Raw genomic sequence first — 22250 nt, 5'->3', positions numbered from 1 at the left:
AAAGCCCTTACTCCTTTTGGATCTCCGACATAAAACCTTGGGAGGTGATGAAATCACCTGCCTTAGAACTTATATTAAATTGAAATAAAGTTACAAATGCTAGCTGATCTAGGTAATGAAGTGAATGTGTTCAAGTATGGAGAGAATCATATAAGAAGTAGTAGTGGAAGTGTATGTGTGTGCATCGATCAACTAGTCTTTATATATACATTACAACAATAACTATAATGCCAACAATTTTAAGATTCTCCTTGATCTTTGCTTGACCTGTTTTTTACAAGAGTCTCCAACATTCATTAGGCATTAACCACGTGAGGTTTGACTTGGTCTATTGTTTTTTAGTCAAGCTTTAAGTTCATGCATAAGATATCACAAGAAATACCATGGCAAGCCAAGATATTCATTAAATCCAAGACCTTGGGCTTACGCGGGATGTTAGTACAGGTTCAAGATATAGAATTAGTAAGTTAAAATTTCTACCCACAAAAATTGTCCCCGTAAATCGTCAATTGAAGATCCTGAGTGTTTGAGATTTCTAGAAACCTGTTAATCGGTATACACTGAAGAGTTAGACTGACTGTTCGATTTCCCAGGAGATTTGAATTCAATTTATCCTACTTGTGAGGCATTATAAATTAAACCTTGCCCTTGTTGATTTTTCTATACTTGATCAGTATCTTAGTTAAATCTCGTCCTCCATGTAGTTCTTGTGTTTTCTTCTAGATCATGGATAAAGCTCTTGTTATTTCAAAAAATGACAATGAGGGTTTTATCTATGAAGATTTTATAGATGCATGAATCCTTTAAAACACGATTCACATATAGAAAAATTGAGTCTTTTGGGCTGAAGGGAAATTTCCCTCTTAAACAATTTTAAAGTCATCTCTATATATATTAAAACAGAAACCTAATTACATCACCTAAAACAATCGGCCCCTTCAATGTTTTTCATTGATTATTTTAAACCACCGGATCTATTTCGCTGATGTCATCATAACAAAAGGAACTACAAATACTTTCTTGTTACCGTCTAAAACCATTTTTCCTCCAAAATACGGATTGCTCTCTTCCTATTTCTCTCTCTGATGAAGATAATATCAAGAGCCAATGATCTCTCCAATTTCTATCCATGTTCTTCCTCCTCAAAATCAATGATCATTAAGCCATATTATTATATATAACGAGCCACTTATCTTCTCCATCAATGCATCTCCTGCATCGTGTTTGTCACCAACAACTTGAAATTGAGATTGACTACCAAAGATTATTCCAGTGCGCTTTTCTTCTTCTCAAGGTACACATTCTTTTTTTTGTCTCAATGCTGCTAATAAAAAATGTTATTGATCTTGCCTACTTTATCTTCTATTGATTTTGCTAATTCAAATTTCACTGATATTGCCTACTGTATCTTTTGTTGATTTTGCTAATAAAAATTCCGATTGATATTGCCTAATCTATCCCTATTTGTTGCCAGAAAATTAAACATCATACCTGAATGAATCTGAATCTGGAGGTAACTTTTTTGAAATTGCCTTCTGATATTGTGATGCATGGTTAGTTTTGCAATTATTACGAGTTTTAAAGTTTCAGTTCTTATTACAAATTTTTTGATGAAATTAATTGCTTTGGGTTTTTGTAGCTTCCATTTGAACATTAATATAGATTTATTTAGGATGCATATTAGTTGTTTGATAAAATGTGTGAACAAAAAAAAACTTTGGAAACTTCCATTGCCATCTGCAAATTTTTTACTAAAATACCCCTTTATCATTTGATCAAAATCACTGAAGAAAAAGAAAAGAAATAAAGAATATAGTGAGGGAGGTGATCATGAAGGCATTCCACATGATAATGTAGGTGAAGATAATGCCAACCAACAAAATGGTATGCACTTGTCCCCACTACTCCAGATGATAGAACACATTGAAAAAAAAAGAAACGAAAATATGTGTGATTCAAAAAGCATTACTCATTTTTGGATTAATGATCTGGAATTGTGGTGTGGCTTAAGTAATGCATGCGTGTTAAATTTTTATGGTAGGTTTACTATATTATTATTATTGTTGCTGAGATATGTGTGATTACAAAAAGCATTACATTAGCAAAATAGTCAGACATACAATTTTTTTTCAATGTATAATATAATAGCTATATGTATACTCATTGCATTGACCTGATTTATGTTTTATCTGCTACCTAAAATTGTTGTTTAGTATCCTATCCGTAAAATTTAACCCAAATTGACCATCTAAATTCTAGATAAAAAGTATGGTTTTGTACTACTTGGATATGTTTTTTAAAAAGTATCATGCATATGAACAATAAGATCATCATGTTGTTTTTTAATCACTTCTTTTCACTTAACAGGTTTTGTGGATGCTTTAAGTATTCCAATAACTTGTTTGCTAAAACCTGATTGATTTATGCAAGTATCATCCTGTTTCATAACTTATCAATTCTATAGTTGTAATATTCATGTTTCTGTTGTTACTTCAACTGTATTCTTTTTCTTGCGAGATTGAGTTTACATTATCAAATTCATCATCACAGATTAATCTGTCAACATCTATTACAGCAGGTAACCAATCCTTTTTGTTTTGAATGATTACATAGTAGTATATATACATTTTATTGTTTCCTCCTTAAAGTAATATAAATATAAGTAATTAACACCATTTATAGATTATTATTTTATTTGCAGTATATGTTTCGATTTCAACCGATTTAACAAACATAGTGTTTGAACCGAAGATGTTGGAAGCAGCTAACATCAGAGATATGCCAAGACGAATTTTTAATTTCGTTTGAGATATTTTGTGGAAGTTTATTTAAACTCTGTGGTGGGATTTTCATATCCAAAAACTACGAAAATTGTAGCATATTCTATTGAATTGAATTATTATTTCACTGTAATGCATGTTAATTTTGTTGGATTAGGTGTCTAAGCCCATAACTATTTTGGTATGTACTTGACCCGATTATGAGCATGGTCCTTTTGGGTTGCCTTCACCATAGCAACTGATAGGATGAATTAAGGAGAAAGATGATTAATTATGATTTATTAATATATTATGTGAATAATATATTAAAAGAGAAATCATATTGTTTAATTAATATTAGTCAAGAATTAATTAAGAATTAGTTTTGTGGCTAAAAGAGATTAATTAAATAAAGGGGACTGATATTGTAATTATATGATAGTTACAAAGTTGGGCTTAGGATCCATAAAGGAAGCATGGACGAATTCTATATGAAAGTCCATATAGAAATCGTCCAAGGGCCTTCTGGAAAGATCCTATGGGCTGCTTAAGGCCTAAGCAACTGGATTAGGGTTTCCTAGTTGATAACCCTAAAAGCCTAAGTATAAAAGGAACCCTTTAGGCCCCAAAAATGTGGCTAAGCTTTCTCTAGAAGATCTTGGACGTTTTTGGTGTTCCTCATCCCTTTCCTAAGTCATCTTGTTGCTTATGGTGTTTGTGACTCCATTTGAGGTGCAACACTTGAGGCATTAAGCTTTCATAAATCAAGATCAAGAAGATTTATGATTGTTATTACTACATAACAATCAAGGTAAGATCTAAAACCTAATTATATGTTTAATTTGATTATAGAATGCTAGATCTAGGGTTTATTGCTTTGGTATTCAATGTTGTATGTTTATTTAGAAAAACCTAGATGAAAGCAATTAGGGTTGCATGAACACCATAGGAATGATGATATGCTCATAACCCATCAGTGGTATCAGAGCCTAGGTCGTTTTTCTAGTTGAATAGATGCAAAAGTGAACTGCCAAAGGATCAAAAAGTCGAATTTTTTGCTATCTGCGACACCGACTCGGCGAGTCCAAGGTGCTGTTGCCGGGATTTTCGATTTTTTGAGCAGATTTTGTTAAGGATAATTACCAAAACTCATTTTGATTCCTTAAAATCGATTTTTTATGTTTGGAATGATTATCCTTATCAAAAGTTATGGATTTGGTTAAATATGGATAATATAAGATTATTATAAGTCAAATAGACCTAGTAAGTTTGAAAAGTTTCAATTACACCCTTTAGGTTTTATAGTTTAAATTTGAACTTAAAAGGTTTCAGTTTTTGAAATTTAAATAGTTAAACCCTAATGTTTTGAAAAGTTTCAAAATTTGTCCTCAAGTTTTGGAATTTAAAATTTAATTAAAAAGTTTTAATTTTGAAATATTAAATTCTAAACCCCTAGTATTTTGAAAAGTTCAAATTACACCCTTATGACTTTATTAATTAATTAAGTGTATAATTAAAAGAGAGTTAATACATAATGATATGGTTTAGGTTTAATTAAATTAAAAGTATAATTTATTGAATTAGACCACCTAGTATTTTAAAAGTGTAAAATACATCCTTATACTATATATATAAAATTAAAAGTCTAATATTATATATGTATGAGTAAAGAGTCAGTCTTACGGTTAGTAGGCCTCATTCACGAAGCTGGTCTATAAGGGGTGTTTAAGGAAATTGCCTATAAAATGGCGATTGAATGGGTATCCACTCTTACCCACCGCACTCTTGACTAGTGGAGGATCGTTAGCCGAACGGGTAGGATAGGACACAACCTTCCATTATAAGTATAATGAAGTACGAAGTAACTAAACATTTTTTATAAATTCCCAAATCTTAGTTACTTTAGGAAAAATGTGGAGTTGGTGCTAATCCATGAAATTGCACATTGCACCTTGTTGGTCGTTAGTGGAGCGTGTGTCGTTAATCGGCACACTAATATGGGACCGATGAAGGATGACAACGGGTAGCTTGTAGATTATCATAGATCAATGGAGCGTGTGTGGTTAACCGGCACATTGATTAGGTGATATACGTCTTCGAGAGTACCAAGCTAATTTGCATGGTTATCCACACATTGTTTGTGATCCTCGACATCCTAGTCGCAAACATGAAGGGCACAATCGAGATTTAAACATGTCATTGAAAAGTTCAATGAATCTCAAAAGATCTAGGAGTTTCAATTCATCTAAAACCTAATTTTCAATTTTCGTTTTTCATGGTGGAAATTGGTAAATATTCATTTACCTACCTTTAAATGTTCTGCAATTTGGATTACGGCATCCCTCTTCCAAAATTGTAGAATATTGTGTTGGATCCTAGCCTCAATATTTCATTTGGGTGCTATATTGAGGATTTTATCAACTAACTTGAATTTATCTTTTTTGGTAGATGTCAAAGTCTAACAACTATGGTCTTCCTGAATCCGTTGGAAAAAGTTTTCCACTTGAAGATGGTGTTCCACGATTAGATTGTGGAAATGGAAATCATGCTTCACTTTCTCCACCTCCTCCAATAATTATCCCTAGCCGATGTGTTTGAAGACTTGAAAAGTTCAAAGTCACTCAAGCCCTATTGGCAAAAAGACACAAAGATGGAAAGTATGTATGTGCTCATGTCTTGGATATGAAGTTGTCACTTTATCAAGATCAACTCCGTGATCTATGAGGATTTGTGCCACTCACTTGGCGCTGTCAAAAGTGTTTGGCCTAGCAGCCAGGACATTTCCTTTGGTGGGTTGTGTCAGTCCCCAAATGTATCTCTCTATCTTCTTGCTTTCCGGGGTGACCATTCCTGGGCAAAGAAGCGCTAGGTCTTCAAACCTAGAAGTGTATGTAGCAATGTCGGAATCCTTCATCTTTAGGTTCCAGAGTTCATGCTCCAGTTTCCGCATCTCGCCCCGTGGGCAGTACTCAGCCAGCATGAGTTCCTTTATACTTTCCCAACCCATAGCATTCGCCACTGGCAGGGTTAGGGATTTGACTCGACCATTCCACTAGGTCAGTGCTCTGTTGGCGAAAGTGCAAGCGGCAAATTTTACTTTGTTGGCTTCAGAACAGGAACAGATTTCGAAAATGGACTCGATCTTCTCGAACCATTGGGTTAGGGCAATAACCCCTCCTTTGCCGTCGAAAGATGTGGGTTTCGCATTCATGAAGTCCTTATAAGAGCACTCCTTCTGGTGTCCCTGACCACCTTCATGATTTTGGGGATGAGTACCACCTCCCTGCCCGCTAGATCCGCCAGGATTAATCTGTGACATCGCGGCAGCCACAGCAGCAGTAACAGCTGCCTGGAACATAACGGGATCGAACTGAGGGGGTGGTGGTGGTGGAGGAGTGTTGTCATTTCTTCTGATGGGTCTTCTTCGGGGAGGCATCTTGTTCTAAAAACAACCAGGAAGAAGAGGATGGTAAGTCCTCAAGATATAAGAAACAAAATATATCCCATCCTGATAATAAAGTGTTCTACCAAGCGGTAAGCAAAGAAAGGTTACTAATACCAGTAAGTTATCGCTAAGAAACGAATAGGTAGCAACATTAGGAATGAATTTCTACAATGTATTCGGCTCTGGCTAAAATACTCCTACAATATTTTAAGTTGTATGTTTTGTTCTTTTGATACCTTGTTGTATTGATACTAGGTAAGTTTTAGGCCTGTTGCAACACCACAGTCACTCCCAAGCACATGTTGGTCATGTCTCGAATAAATATAGTTGATCAGGCTATATTGACCCTAGACATGATTACATAACTGTCCAGGTTTAACCGCAGTGTTCAACATCCAAATACTTTTGTTTTGTTCTACTCATGATACTGTTTCTGGTATGTAGGTATACTTGTATACTTTTTGCAAAAATACTTGTATTTTAAAAGTTACTTTTAGTTCAGAGCACTTCGGCCCCTTAGTGTTTATAGTTGTATACCATGTAAGGTTCGGTATACTTAGTTCACTATAAACAATAGCTCTGATACCAATCTGTCACACCCCCGAACCGTCGGAACGGACGACGGAAACGTCCGGGGGCAGGTGACGTCATGCGTAGTATCACAACAGTTGTATCATAGCAAGCGAAGTAAACACAACCATTACATTAATATGATTATTTACATCTGTTTGAAAACATAGTTTGTACATAACAGTATATAACAAAAGTAAAAGACGTGACTCCAAAATGCCCCGTCTTCTCCAAAAGTTGGCAAGAGTACCTGTCTATTGTTGCCCTGAGAATACAAGCAGTTTTAAAATATCAGCATAAAGCTGGTGAGTTCATAAGCGTTTAGTTCTGGTGAAAGAAATGTTTATTTGATCCTTTGAAAAGTGTTTCCCAAGAAAATCCTGTATTTTCTTATGAAAGATGTTTGATTATCCATTCGTTATTTGTTTAACAGCCTGTTTATGTAAGGTTGAGTTATCCCAGGAAAATCCTATATTTTCCTTAAAAGTTGACAGTTGGTTATCTGTTCTTGTCTGAGGTGTACAAGTATCTACCATACTTGTATCGTTAGATGTAGTTTCCTTAAAAGTTGACAGTTGGTTATCTGTTCTTGTCTGAGGTGTACAAGTATCTACCATACTTGTATCATTAGATGTAGTTTCCTTGAAAAACTCTGTTTGTTCCATGTGGGGTGTATTAGCCTTATTACATAAATAAAACTAATAAATAAGTGGTGAACTAAATCCTAAGGGTACTATCAATACCCTCTAGTAATCAAATCAGTTATTACTTTGAGGTTAGTTCATTTGTTTTATTATTACAAAAGTAAATTTTGTTATCTAGGTTGTGAGTGTCATAACCGTACTTAGACTTGATATGGCACGTAACGGTATATAACAAAAGTAAAAGACGTGACTCCAAAAGTAAAAGACGTGACTCCAAAATGCTCTGACTTCTCCAAAAGTTGGCAAGAGTATCTGTCTATTGTTGCCCTGAGAAGACAAGCAGTTTTAAAATATCAACATAAAGCTGGTGAGTTCATAAGCGTTTAGTTCTAGTGAAAGAAATGTTTCCTTGATCCTTTGAAAAGTGTTTCCCAAGAAAATCCTATATTTTCTTATAAAAGATGTTTGATTATCCATTCGTTATTTGTTAAATAGCCTGTTTATGTAAGGTTGAGTTATCCCAGGAAAATCCTATATATTTCCTTAAAAGTTGATAGTTGGTTATCTGTTCTGGTATGAGGTGTACAAGTATCTACCATACTTGTATCGTTAGATGTAGTTTCCTTGAAAAACCTTGTTTGCTCTCAGTGAGATGTATTAGCCTTATTACATAAATAAAACTAATAAATAGTAGTGAACTAGATCCTAAGGGTATTACTAATGCCCTCTAGTAATCAAATCGGTTATTACTTTGAGGTTAGTTCACACGTTTCATTATTACAAAAGTAAATCTTTGTTATCTAGGTTGCGATTTTTATAACCATACATTAAACTTGATATGGCACGTAACGGGGGCCAATATCTTTTATGACGTTGTCACCCGTAGACCTGACGGTCCAACTGTAGCTAGCAGCGAGGTGCGGGATAGTCAGTCCCGTATAGATCTATACACAATAGTCACGCTCTCCCTACAAGAGATTCTGGTTACAAGTGCTAGTCCTACACTCTCGAATCCGGTGGGAGTAGTACCAAGGACGTGTCTTCAACTTTAGACTAACAATTTGCATGTCATAATACCGAAAATCCTGTTTATGTTTTGTATGAATCCTTTGTAAAATATTACAGTTTATGATAAGATTCACAAGTTCCTTGCTTTAGTTATGAAAACTGTTTCTACGAGTTGATTTCTTAATCGTTTGGTAAAACTGTTTTCTGTGTTAAAAGCATACTGAACATATATGATTATTTTATACAAAATAATATACTTTGAGCACAAGTTTCCTTGTACTTTTGCTTGTATTCCCCCCCTGAAAACATGAAAAAATCGTAAAAGCGTAGGGGTATGAACTCACAGTTTGACATGGGATTCGAGTGTAAGTTGCTAGGAATTTGCTGAGTGTCAAATAAAGCCTCGGGCACAAACGGATCCTATTTAGCATGTAAAAGTACATATATTCATTAGGTGAGGGCATAACACTAGTTGTTATGGAAAGAACCACTTTAGGGACTAGGAAACACTTGAAACTAATTGTTAGAATCGCATGTGATTTGAAAATGGGGAGTTTGCAGTCGTAATAGGAGTGTACAGTCAAGGGTTTGCGGCCCAATAGGGTTTACGGCCCATATGTTTACGGTCCAAGGGTTTGCGGTCCATGGGTTTACGGCCCATGGGTTTACGGCCGTAAACACTTGGCGAAAAGTGCGATTTTCGGTGTTTCAAGGTCCTTTCTAGCCTTCTGGAAGTGTTCTAAGCCTCGTGCCCAGCTCAAGGAAGAGTTTAAAGGTCAATAATCGATTAAAAATGGAGTTTACGGCCATTGAAGGGTGTACGGCCGTAAACACTCAGTTCATGCGTTTTAGGTCGATTTTTAGGCGAAAATCGATGGTTTCTAGTAGTTAACAAGTATAGATGGTAGTTACTTACTGTTAAGAAGCTTGGAATGAGGTTTTTAGCCACCAAGAACTAGTGTGTGTTCTTGGTGTTCTTGGTGAGAGAGAAAATCTAGAAAATGATGAAATTTAGGAGACGAGACATGGATTCATCACTAGAATAAGGGTAGAAACACAATCAAAGTGAAGAATCACTTACATTCTTGAGGATCCTTGAGCAAATTCGAAGTTTGTAGAGAGAGAGAGAGTAGAGAGAGAAAGCTTCTGGAGTGTGTAAAGTGAGAAATGAAGGCCACTCATCCCTTATATAGGGGTGAGTTTACGGCCAAGGGGTGGGGTGGAGGGTTTACGGCCGTGAACAGGGTTTACGGTCGTAAACAGGGTTTACGGTCGTAAACAGGGTTTACGGTCGTAAACAGGGTTTACGGTCATAAACTGAGTTTGCGGCCGCAAACTCCTCTCGAAGGGTTGTTTGGCCCGGATGCTATGCTTTGACTTAGAAAACCTCGTTTTTGAATCCAAAACTCGATTGAACTGAGCTTAGAATATTCCGTTAGAACAAAAATAATACTAACGTGAACGAAAATAAATCAATTCAAATTTATTTAAAACGTAAGGTCCTTCCCAAACTAAGAAATTTGACGGAATTAAATAAAAACCCAAATTTTATTAACGGAAACTGGGTAAGGATAACGGAAAAAGTTTCGGGTTGTCACATCATCCCCCCGATAGAGGGAATTTCGTCCCGAAATTCGAACATAGAATACAAATCATGGATTAGAAAAGAGATGCGGATACTTCTGTTTCATCTGATCTTCGCGCTCCCAAGTGAATTCAGGTCCCCGCTTGGCATTCCAGCGAACCTTCACTATCGGGATGCGACTTTGTTTCGTTCGTTTGATCTCTCTATCCATGATTTCGACTGGTTCTTCCATGAAGTTCAGGTTCTCGTTGATCTCAATCTCGTCGAGAGGAATCGTAAGGGTTTCGTCAGATACGTATTTCTTAAGATTCGAAACGTGGAAGACAGGATGAATGTTGCTAAGTTCTTGTGGTAAACGAAGTTTGTAGGCTACGGGACCGATCCTAGCGAGGATCTCGAAGGGTCCTATGTATCTTGGATTTAGCTTTCCATGCTTTCCAAAGCGTATCATGCCTTTCCAGGGTGAGACTTTTAGCAGAATGCGGTCTCCGACTTGGAACTCCAAGGGTTTTCGTCGTTTATCAGCGTACCTCTTTTGTCTATCTCATGAGACCTTAAGTCGTTCTCGGATTTGTACGATCTTTTCTGTGGTTTCGCGGATGATTTCTGGGCCAGTGAGAGTGCTGTCAGGGACTTGCCCCTTGGCTAGCTGTGTGTCGCCCACCTCAGCCCAGCACAGAGGGGATCTGCACTTGCGACCATAGAGGGCTTCGAAAGGCGCAACCTTGATGTTGGTATGGTAACTGTTGTTGTAGGAAAACTCGACCAAGGGCAAATGGGTGTCCCACGACTCACCGAAGTCAGTGACACATGCTCTCAACATGTCTTCCAAGGTCTGGATGGTTCTCTCACTCTGCCCATCTGTCTGAGGATGATAAGCTGTGCTCATATCCAGCTTAGTTCCAAGAGCTTTCTGTAGTGACTGCCAGAACCTCGAAGTGAATCTGCTATCTCGATCGGAGATAATGGATACTGGCACACCATGCAGTCGAACTATCTCTCGGATGTAGATTTGCGTGAGTCTCTCCATTTTGAAGTTTTCCTTGATCGGCAGGAAGTTGGCGGATTTAGTCAGTCGGTCAACAACTACCCAAATGGCGTCGTGACCACTCGGAGACTTGGGTAATTTGTTGATAAAATCCATAGTAATTCTCTCCCATTTCCACTCAGGTATCTCCGGCTAGTGGAGTAGACTTGAGGGCTTCTGATATTCGACCTTCACCTTGGCGCAAGTCAGGCACTTGCCCACGAAGGTAGCGATCTCTGCTTTCATGTTCGGCCACCAATACAGTTTCTTGAGATCGAGGTACATCTTGTCCGAACCTGGATGAACGGAGTATCTAGTCTTGTGAGCTTCGTTCATTACAACCTCTCTGTAACCACCGAACTTTGGGGTCCATGAAATAATAGACTCCGTCTCCCTTGATCTCTAGGTTCTTTTCCATTCCTCTCAAGGCTTCACCCGACATGTTCTCTGGTTTTAAGGCTTCCAGCTGAGCCTCCTTGATTTGCGCGGATAAATGGGAATGGATAGTCATGGTCAGTGCCTTCACTCTACGACATGAGTACTCCTTCCGGCTGAGGGCATCTGCCACCACATTGGCCTTGCCGGGATGGTAGCGGATTTCGCACTCGTAATCGCTGAGTAGCTCAACCCATCGCCGTTGTCTCATGTTCAGCTCCTTCTGGTCGAAGATATGCTGCAGACTTTTATGGTCAGTGAAGATAGTGCACTTGGTTCCGTAGAGATAATGTCACCATATCTTCAATGCGAAGACCACCGCTCCCAACTCTAGGTCGTGCGTTGTGTAGTTGACTTCGTGTGCTTTTAGCTATCTTGAGGCATAAGCAATGACTTTTCCCCGTTGCATGATCACATAGCCTAGGCCCTGATTGGATGCATCACAGTAGACAACGAAGTCCTCCGTCCCTTCGGGCAGGGACAAGATAGGTGCGCTGCACAGGGCCTGCTTCAACGTTTGGAACGCAGTGTCTTGCTTTTCACTCCAACAGAAAGGTACACCTTTCTGAGTCAGAGTGGTTAAGGGTTTGGCAATTCTGGAAAAATTCTGGATAAATCTGCGATAATAGCCAGCGAGACCCAAGAATTGATGGATTTCTGTGGGCGTCTTCGGTGCTGACCAGTTCTCTATCGCTTTGATCTTGGAGGGGTCCACGTGTATGCCTTCCTCACTTACCACGTGACCTAGGAAGGTTACTTTTCGAATCCAGAATTCGCACTTGGAGAATTTCGCGTACAACTTCTCCGTCCTTAGGGTTTCTAGCACCGATCTCAAGTGCTGTCGATGATCTTCCTCACTTCTGGAATAAACGAGTATATCGTCGATGAACACGATTACGAATTTGTCCAGGAAAGAATGGCACACCCAATTCATCAGGTCCATGAATACCGTCGGTGCGTTGGTTAGACCGAAGGGCATCACTACAAATTCGTAGTGACCATACCGAGTCCAAAATGTTGTCCTAGGAACATCACTCTCATGGACTCGCAGTTGATGGTACCCTGATCTTAGGTCTATTTTGGAGAAGTAACTGGCTCCCTGAAGTTGATCGAAGAGGTCGTCGATTCGAGGAAGAGGGTAACGATTTTTAACTGTGAGCTTGTTCAGTTCGCGATAGTCAATGCACATCCGAAAGGATCCATCCTTTTTTTTCACAAATAAGATCGGGGCTCCCCAGGGTGAGGAACTCGGTCTGATGAATCCTTTGCTGAGCAGCTCATTGAGCTGACTGGATAACTCCTGCATTTCTGCTGGTGCTAATCGGTATGGGGATTTAGCTACGGGGGTAGCTCCGGGGACTAAGTCGATGCGAAACTCGACTTGGCGCTCGGGAAGGATTCCCGGAAGATCTTCGGGAAAAACATCGGGAAAGTTGCAGACTTCGGGGATGCTCTCGAGGTCCTTAACTTCCTGCTTCTCGTTAATGACATGGGCTAGGAATGCCTGACACTCTTTTCACAGGAGTTTCTGGGCTTTGATGCACGAAATGATACGGAGGTTTGAACTGAGTTTATTACTGTAAATCATGAGAGTTTCACCAAAGGAAAGATTGATACGGATAGCTTTTTCGTAACAAAGGATATCAGCACGATTGGGGCTCAACCAATCCATGCCGATAATGACGTCAAAGCTCTTTATGGAAACTGGCATAAGGTCGATGGTTGAGGTTTATTTTTGAGGAGATGTTTGAATGCATGGCTAATAAAACTTCTCTCCGCACCAGAATCGAAAAGAATGCATGCATAAGAGTTGTCGAGGAGGAACGTACCCGAAACAACGGTGGGATCTACAACTGCCTCTTCTTGGCCCATCGCTAGCACTCTCCCCGTGCTACCAGCTGTTGTTGCCTTGGGGCAGTTTCTCTTGTAGTGCCCGACTTCTCCACAAGCATAACAGGCTTGACCAACGCCTGCTCCAGATGCCTGATTGGTTGGTTGTACTGGTGTTTTGCAAACTCGAGTTGTGTGCCCCTTTTTGCCACAGCTGGTGCATGACATTTCTCGGCATGGGCCGGGATTATGATGATAGTTACACTTGTCGCACCGAGGAAGGGTACCAACATATTTACTGGTAGGTGCTTGAGTGGCAGGAGCAGCGGCAGGAGTAGTAGCAGTGTGGACTGCCACCGTTTGCTGTTTCTTTGAGGGCTCCTGCAAAGACTGGCCCTTTCGCTGCTTCCAGAATTTTCTTTTCTCACCGCTCACCTTTGCTGGTTCGGGAGTGGTTGTCACTTTATCAAGATCAACTCCGTGATCTATGAGGGTTTGTGCCAGGCACTTGGTGCTGTCAAAAGTGTTTGGCCTAGCAGCCAAGACATTTCCTTTGGTGGGTTGTGTCAGTCCCCAAATGTATCTCTCTATCTTCTTGCTTTCCGGGGTGACCATTCCTAGGCAAAGAAGCGCTAGGTCTTCAAACCTAGAAGTGTATGTAGTAATGTCAGAATCCTTCATCTTTAGGTTCCAGAGTTCGTGCTCCAGTTTCTGCATCTCGCCCCGTGGGCAGTACTTAGCCAACATGAGTTCCTTTAAACTTTCCCAACCCGTAGCATTCGACACTGGCAGGGTTATGGATTTGACTTGACCATTCCACTAGGTCAGTGCTCTGTTGGCGAAAGTGCAAGCGGCAAATTTTACTTTGTTGGCTTCAGAACAGGAACAGATTTCGAAAATGGACTCGATCTTCTCGAACCATTGGGTCAGGGTAATAACCCCTCCTTTTCCTTCGAAAGATGTGGGTTTCGCGTTCATGAAGTCCTTATAAGAGTACTCCTTCTGGTGTCCCTGACCACCTTCATGATTTTGGGGATGAGTACCACCTCCCTGCCTGCCAGATCTGCCAGGATTAATCTGTGACATCGCGGCAGCCACAGTAGCAGTAACAGCTGCCTGGAACATAACGGGATCGAACTGAGGGGGTGGTGGTGGTGGAGGAGTGTTGTCATTTCTTCTGATGGGTCTTCTTCGGGGAGGCATCTTGTTCTAAAAACAACCAGGAAGAAGAGGATGGTAAGTCCTCAAGATATATGAAACAAAATATATCCCATCCTGATAATAAAGTGTTCTACCAAGCGGTAAGCAAAGAAAGGTTACTAATACCAGTAAGTTATCGCTAAGAAACGAATAGGTAGCAACATTAGGAATGAATTTCTACAATGTATTCAGCTCTGGCTAAAATACTCCTATAGTATTTTAAGTTGTATGTTTTGTTCTTTTGATACCTTGTTGTATGGATACTAGGTAAGTTTTAGGCCTGTTGCAACACCACAGTCACTCCCAAGCACATGTTGGTCATGTCTCGAATAAATATAGTTGATCAGGCTATATTGACCCTAGACATGATTACATAACTGTCCAGGTTTAACCGCAGTGTTCAACATCCAAATACTTTTGTTTTGTTCTACTCATGATACTGTTTCTGGTATGTAGGTATACTTGTATACTTTTTGCAAAAATACTTGTATTTTAAAAGTATACTTTTAGTTCAGAGCACTTCGGCCCCTTAGTGTTTATAGTTGTATACCATGTAAGGTTCGGTATACTTAGTTCACTATAAACAATAGCTCTGATACCAATCTGTCACACCCCCGAACCGTCGGAACGGACGACGGAAACGTCCGGGGGCAGGTGACGTCATGCGTAGTATCACAACAGTTGTATCATAGCAAGCGAAGTAAACACAACCATTACATTAATATGATTATTTACATCTGTTTGAAAACATAGTTTGTACATAACAGTATATAACAAAAGTAAAAGACGTGACTCCAAAATGCCCCGTCTTCTCCAAAAGTTGGCAAGAGTACCTGTCTATTGTTGCCCTGAGAATACAAGCAGTTTTAAAATATCAGCATAAAGCTGGTGAGTTCATAAGCGTTTAGTTCTGGTGAAAGAAATGTTTATTTGATCCTTTGAAAAGTGTTTCCCAAGAAAATCCTGTATTTCTTATGAAAGATGTTTGATTATCCATTCGTTATTTGTTTAACAGCCTGTTTATGTAAGGTTGAGTTATCCCAGGAAAATCCTATATTTTCCTTAAAAGTTGACAGTTGGTTATCTGTTCTTGTCTGAGGTGTACAAGTATCTACCATACTTGTATCGTTAGATGTAATTTCCTTGAAAAACCCTGTTTGTTCCATGTGGGGTGTATTAGCCTTATTACATAAATAAAACTAATAAATAAGTGGTGAACTAAATCCTAAGGGTACTATCAATACCCTCTAGTAATCAAATAAGTTATTACTTTAAGGTTAGTTCATTTGTTTTATTATTACAAAAGTAAATTTTGTTATCTAGGTTGTGAGTGTCATAACCGTACTTAGACTTGATATGGCACGTAACGGGGCCAATATCTTTTTATGACTTTGTCACCCGTAGACCTGACGGTCCAACTGTAGCTAGCAGCGAGGTGCGGGATAGTCAGTCCCGTATAGATCTATACACAATAGTCACGCTCTCCCTACAAGAGATTATGGTTACAAGTGCTAGTCCTACACTCTCGAATCCGGTGGGAGTGTTACCAAGGACGTGTCTCCAACTTTAGACTAACAATTTGCATGTAATAATACCGAAAATCCTGTTTATGTTTTGTATGAATCCTTTGTAAAATATTACATTTTATGATAAGATTCACAAGTTCCTTGCTTTAGTTTTGAAAACTGTTTCTACGAATTGTATCCTGCATTTATTCATCCTTTCAGAACAATCTTGATGATCCATCGTATTTTCAAGATAAAGCTATTTTGGTCCTTACTAATGAAGAAGTTGATGCTATCAACGACTACATGTTAGAATTGATGAACATTGAAGGGAAAACATATCTGAGTTCAGATTCCTTATGTGAGACTGAGGCAGGAGATTCTTTTGAGGAATCAATATACTCTCTGGATGTGTTGAATGCTTTTAAGGCCTCCGGAATTCCCAACCATAAACTTATACTAAAAAAAGGTGTTCCGGTCATGTTGCTTCTTAATATCGACCAAACCAGAGGACTATGCAATGGTACTAGATTACAAATCATAAGGCTTGGAAGACACGTCATTGAAGCACAAATCATATCTGGTAGATTTTTAAACGAGACTACTTATACACATCGCATGAAGTTGACCCCATCCGATAAAAAAATTCCATTCCATTTTCAACGTAGACAATTCCCAATAGCAGTTTGTTTCGCTATGACCATTAACAAAAGTCAAGGACAATCATTATCAAATGTTGGATTATACTTTCGTAGACCTGTCTTCACCTATGGTCAGTTATATGTAGTTGTTTCTCATGTAACAAGCAAAAAAGGTTTGAAGGTACTCATATGTGACGAGGAAGGTCGTTCAACTAATAAAAGAAAAAAAAACGTTATCTACAAAGAGGTACTGCAACGTTTATAGATATGTATCGATTTCAGTGTTTCTTCTTCACATTTCATTAATAACAATAGCCATAAACTTTCTTTTATAATTATTATGCAATATATATAAATGTTTTTATATTTTTTTAATACATTCCCCCGCGTTTAACGCAGGTTATAATCTAGTATAATACGAAATTAAGACCTGATTTTGTATCTACGTGTTGGGTCTGTTTCTATCATCTTTCCTTCTAACTTAGGATTTTTTTTTCCTTTTCCTCCCTTAATTTATTATAAAAGTATTCGGAAGTATCTCTAAAGATATCTCAAATTTTATTTCTAAAAGAGTATATTATAGGAAGTAAAAGTAAAATTAAAAAAGACAAAGATTCAAATATACGGTAAGTTATTGATGGGTAGCTAAAGATAATTTCCTAGCAAAATGATTTTCCAACCTTAAAAAATATAAAGAAAAATAATTAATTTAGATAAGTCTAAACTAGAATTCTTAGTCCTATCTTTAAAAAATAAAAGAGAAACGTTTTTAGAAGTATGAGCTACAGATCCAAATTTGAGTGTTTGGGATAGCTTAAGTAGAATATGTGTGAAACAATCTCGAGAATAAGTGCAAAGATATTTGAGGGAATGTATACGTTATGTCAAAGGTTTTTGAAGGATATATTGGGATGATATCTTGGGTTGAAATAACTTCGTTTGATATCTTGGGATGCCCTTACTGTTTTAAAGCTTTGTTTTATATATTAGATATGCTTCTCTTTAGCTTAGTGAACACGACCATGTTCAAACCAATTGACAACATAGAAATGTTGCATATACTGGGATTACCTCATCCTAGGATGGTTCCATTGGGCTTTTCCATATCTTTAGGATGTTCCCTTGTGCTTATGTTTAACATGTCAATGTTAAATGTATGGGTATAAGTTCTCAGCTATATGGCACGCCCATGTCATTCCATTGAATTTTTCTTAAGTTCTAACTTATTTTTAGTAATATATAGGTTGTCGGTTACTAAAGCATAAGTCGATCCACATATCCTTTCAATATTGCTAGAAATCGTGTGTCCAAGCGAGGTGTTTAAACCTAATCTTGTAAAAAGACGTCAATTTTTAAACCATAGAAGGTATCTTGGATACCTTGGATCTTATAGGGAGTGATCAGCCCCCAAATTATTGGTCAAGATCTTCGATGTATGCAAAACAAAGATCTTGGGTAAAGGGTGGGTTTTAGCTTAACTAACATCTCTCTGAGGCTTAAGTTAGTATTGATAATGAAAACTAATAATTGATAATTGAAATTAGAAAGGAAATGTACCTGAATATCTTAGACCAAAATATCGAGTTTAGGCAAATGGGTCTTAATATGTATAGCGTTCCAGGATCTTGTTAATACTTGACCATCTAGGGTAGATAGCCAATATGCTCCTTTTCCAGCTTCTGAATCTTTGAAGTAATAGGGGAGGTCTGTCGGATGGTGGACGGAACAATGGGGGTGGCTGGAAATAGCTCTGGTGGTGAAGGAGGGCGGTGGTGCTCGGTGGTCGTTGGCGCAATTGTGGGGTGTTGATAGAATTATGTAATCTTGATGATGCAAATTTGAAGATGGTTGGGGATCCGAAAAAATATCATGGAATGGGTGAAGTAAATTTAAAATTGGATTTTGGGATTAGGACAAATACAACTTTCTATTTAGTTTATAAGTTTTCTAATTCCCAAAAACAAGGTTAACATTTTCTATCTATAATTTTAATATGAATTTTTTGTCAAAGCTCTCCATCAATGTGATTGTGGAAAGTATCAGAAAAATTGAAAGTTGAAGGCTACAAGGAAAACTTTTTGCTATGAATTGATTTGCTGGAGCAACTCAATAATAGGAACAAAAACAAGTTGATGGTAAAAATACATCGAAATATGTAATTCCATTTTTTTGCTTATTATTGGTCCAACGTTCTTTGACTTCATGTTCTAAATGTTTATTAGATTAGCCTTTTTTTAAGAAAGAACAATTCATTATATTTTATTTTTAATTACATTATTGCATTTTTATTGTTTTTCTGTCAATGTATGTTGATATTAAAAGTGTTAAAAATTGTTTGTAAATAGTAGTTAGTCCATATGCAAAAAATAAAATAATAAGATAAAAAGTATACGTAAATCTATATGTTTATTTGAGTAAACACTAAATGAAATTTTATTTATCAGCCAACCCGTCCACCGATTGGATATTATTTGAACTTACAAAATTTAAATTGGATATTAACAATAATGTATATATTTATTTTAAAACAAAATTATAAACTTACTTACAAAACTTATAATATTGTAAATTAATAATGTTTTTGTAAATATTTGATAAGACAATACGATTTTGAATTTTTAATAGTTTCTTTCCATTCTAAACTGTGATTTCTACGGGTTTAAACCTAGTATATATACATATATATATATATATATACTAGGTTTCATATATATATATATATATATATATATATATATATATATATATATAAAACCTTGTTTTATATATATTGTTTTATATATATATATATATATATATATATATATATATATATATATATATATATATATATATATATATATATATATATATATATACACACACATTACCTATATGTTAAAGGTTTCAGTTTTGGTCCACGTCGGTGAGTTCTTCCCTTTCCGATTGAAAGACTGGGGTGGCCATTTTTAACGTATATGCGTTAAGCAGCTTGGCTGCCTGCCTCATCGAGGTGGCTGCCTGTGTCACCAAGGCGCCTACTTTTGGTACACGCCGACGAGCTGATTCCTTCCTCCAATAATTAGGCGATGAACGGTCATTCTTAACTTATATGTGGTCAGCAGCTTGGTTGCTCACCGCCTATATTCCTTGTTTGGCGGCGTTTCCAACAAATCTCAAGCTTTTGCTTGGTTTCAGGTGCCATCTGAAAACATGTTGCTTAATTGGTAGACGTAGGTTACACCGCTTTTTCTTCATACCCCACCTCCACTTTTCAGGTATGTTGATCCTATCCTCTATTGTACTTATTTATAATTGATCCTCTTGGTCTGTTTCTTCTTCATACCTCCATTCGGCTGAGTAACACCTTTATGTTAAGAAAATGTCTTTTGGGCGACATCAATAAACTCTTCCTCCGCCAATAGTAAGGTCTCTGACGGCCATTTTTAACCTATATGTTGGTAAGCATCTTGGGTCCTTCAGACCGTCTCATAGATGGTAGCCTTGTATTGTCAGTAGAAACATGTTATGGTTATCTATGGATGGATGATTAGTCCATTTGAAGTAAGCCGTCTGTTTTTTTGTTTAATAATATCACGATGTTTGTTTAAAACAAGAGAGTCATGTTTGTTGATTTTTTTAATCTTGTTCTTCTTTTTCTTACTGTTAATACCGAACAAGCTAAACAATTAGTTTTATTTATTTAGGTTTAATGTGTTATGTATAAATTAGGCGTTTGATGTTTAATTATCATGTCTCTAACATTGTTGTTGGTTCATATGTATTTTGTGCAGTTGAAGTTGCTGGCAAACACCTTCAACGAAGGCGATAAAGATAGTGGAGGTTGGGTTCCTTCGTTCTGATTGTCGACCACCGCCTCTCAGGTTAGAACTATAAAAAATCTACCACCAGCTGCTCTCACTTTCTTTGTTTCTATTTCTAACTTAAAGCTTGTTTATTTGAAGGATTTATGTTTTTTTGGATTTTGATGAACGATGGTGTCTAAACCTAATTTCCTCAAATTGCCCTTACTCTTGAATTTCTTCTCGTTTCATTGCAACCATCGGCTACACGATTGAGGTAGGTTTCAACCCTAATATTTTCTAATTTGTTGTTTTGTGGTTTTTTCTTTTGTGATTAATCATTTTTTTAATTCTTTGATCTCCTAAAGATATCTATGTCTTTATTTCTTCTTCTACACCTTCCAACTAATCATTTTGGTTAAATCAGGGCAATTGCTTCAAAAGATTTCATAAATGTGAAAAACAAGGAGAATAAGTTTTTTAAATGCTTGGAATTGGAGCTTAGTTAGTGCAAAATAATAATAATAATAATAATAATAATAATAATAATAATAATAATAATAATAATAATAATAATGTGACAACCCGAACCTTTTTCCGTTACCATTAGCCGATTTCCGTAAATAAAATTCGAATTTTATTGAGTTCCATCAAATTCCTTTGGTTTGGAAAATCGTTTAGTTATATAATTGAGTGTTATATATGAGTCGGAACCAAAATCACGCGAAAAACCCGAGTTTCCTTTGAAAAATCAATAGTTTTCGGCCTGAATGATGTCCACGGCCGTAAAATCGTTTACGGCCGTACACCCGTTTACGGCCAGGTGGCCCCCACCACCGACCATGGAACCTCCCTATAAATATGAGCATCTACCCCTCATTTACACTTTTCTGGCCGAAAACTCCCTCATTTCCCTTTCTAACCTCTCAACCGTAAACCCCAAAACACCCTCTTTTCTTCCGAAAATCATCAAAATCACCTTTGGAGGTTGTTTTGGAGCATCTAAAACGCGTATTTCATCGAATCCAACATCATTGTTCTTGAGTTTACGGCCGTACATGCTTCAAATCTTCAAAGACAGCAAACCGTTTACGACCGTACCCCCTTCAAATCTTCAAAGTTCCTTCAAGAACACCGTTCACGGCCGTAAACCCTTCAAGGAGCTGTTCACGGCCGTAATCCCTTCACGGCCGCAAACCCTTCTTAAGTGGTGAACTTGACTAAAAACCCACTTTCCTCGATTCAGTTGAGTCCCGGTAACATTCCTAAACCAAAAACAAGTGTTTTTCCAACACTATAATAAATGGTTTCGCTAGTAAAATACATATATGTATTAATTGTTATTAGGATCCCGTTGAGTGCCACGTACATCAACCCAAGGGTCTTCATTCCCAGTTTCGTTGTCTGACGCTTTCACACAACTAACAGTGAGTTCATACCCCTATGCTTTTACTAATTTTAACGTTTTCAGGGGGGAATACAAGCCAAACACAAATGATTTAGTGAACTTATACAAAAGAATTTCAACTGGTTTAAACCTTATGCAATTGATACAACCAAAAGATTTCCATGTTTTATAAAATATTTAGATATTTTATCCCTTTTGTAACATGCTGAGCATAATGGACGTTTTCAACAAACAGCCACAATTGTATAGTTTTCAGATCAATACACGAATCAAGTACACAACATACATACAAATTGTAATAGGTATAGTTTGGGATTTCAATACACAATTTTACAAATTCAGAGTTTATACATTAACAAACATATAAACTATGACAGACTTAGTTTATGATATATGATATACGTTACTACT

The 22250-nt window shown here is 37.4% G+C and overlaps 1 protein-coding gene across 1 annotated transcript; it reads left to right on the top strand.

Annotated features, from left to right (window-relative positions):
- Nucleotides 1-1204: 1204 nt before the first annotated feature.
- LOC145121959 (uncharacterized) lies at nucleotides 1205-20491 on the top strand. The gene is made up of 3 exons (XM_079057638.1): nucleotides 1205-1294; nucleotides 16231-16830; nucleotides 20423-20491. Exons 1-3 carry the CDS (start codon nucleotides 1205-1207, stop codon nucleotides 20489-20491), a joined length of 759 nt encoding a protein of 252 aa, XP_078913764.1.
- Nucleotides 20492-22250: the final 1759 nt, after the last annotated feature.

Source organism: Lactuca virosa, chromosome 6 (genome assembly GCF_052849685.1).
Source record: "Lactuca virosa cultivar CGN04683 chromosome 6, Lactuca_virosa_CGN04683_v6, whole genome shotgun sequence".
NCBI lineage: Eukaryota > Viridiplantae > Streptophyta > Magnoliopsida > Asterales > Asteraceae > Lactuca > Lactuca virosa.
Note: the sequence above shows the minus strand (reverse complement) of the source record. Positions and strands in the feature narration are given on the sequence as shown.

Coding starts and splice junctions, on each gene's coding strand:
- LOC145121959 (XM_079057638.1), top strand. CDS start 1,205: ATGCATCTCCTGCATCGTGTTTGTCACCAACAACTTGAAATTGAGATT. Junction 1,295..16,230: donor GCGCTTTTCTTCTTCTCAAG/GTACACATTCTT, acceptor TCATCCTTTCAG/AACAATCTTGATGATCCATC. Junction 16,831..20,422: donor CAAGCAAAAAAGGTTTGAAG/GTACTCATATGT, acceptor TATTTTGTGCAG/TTGAAGTTGCTGGCAAACAC.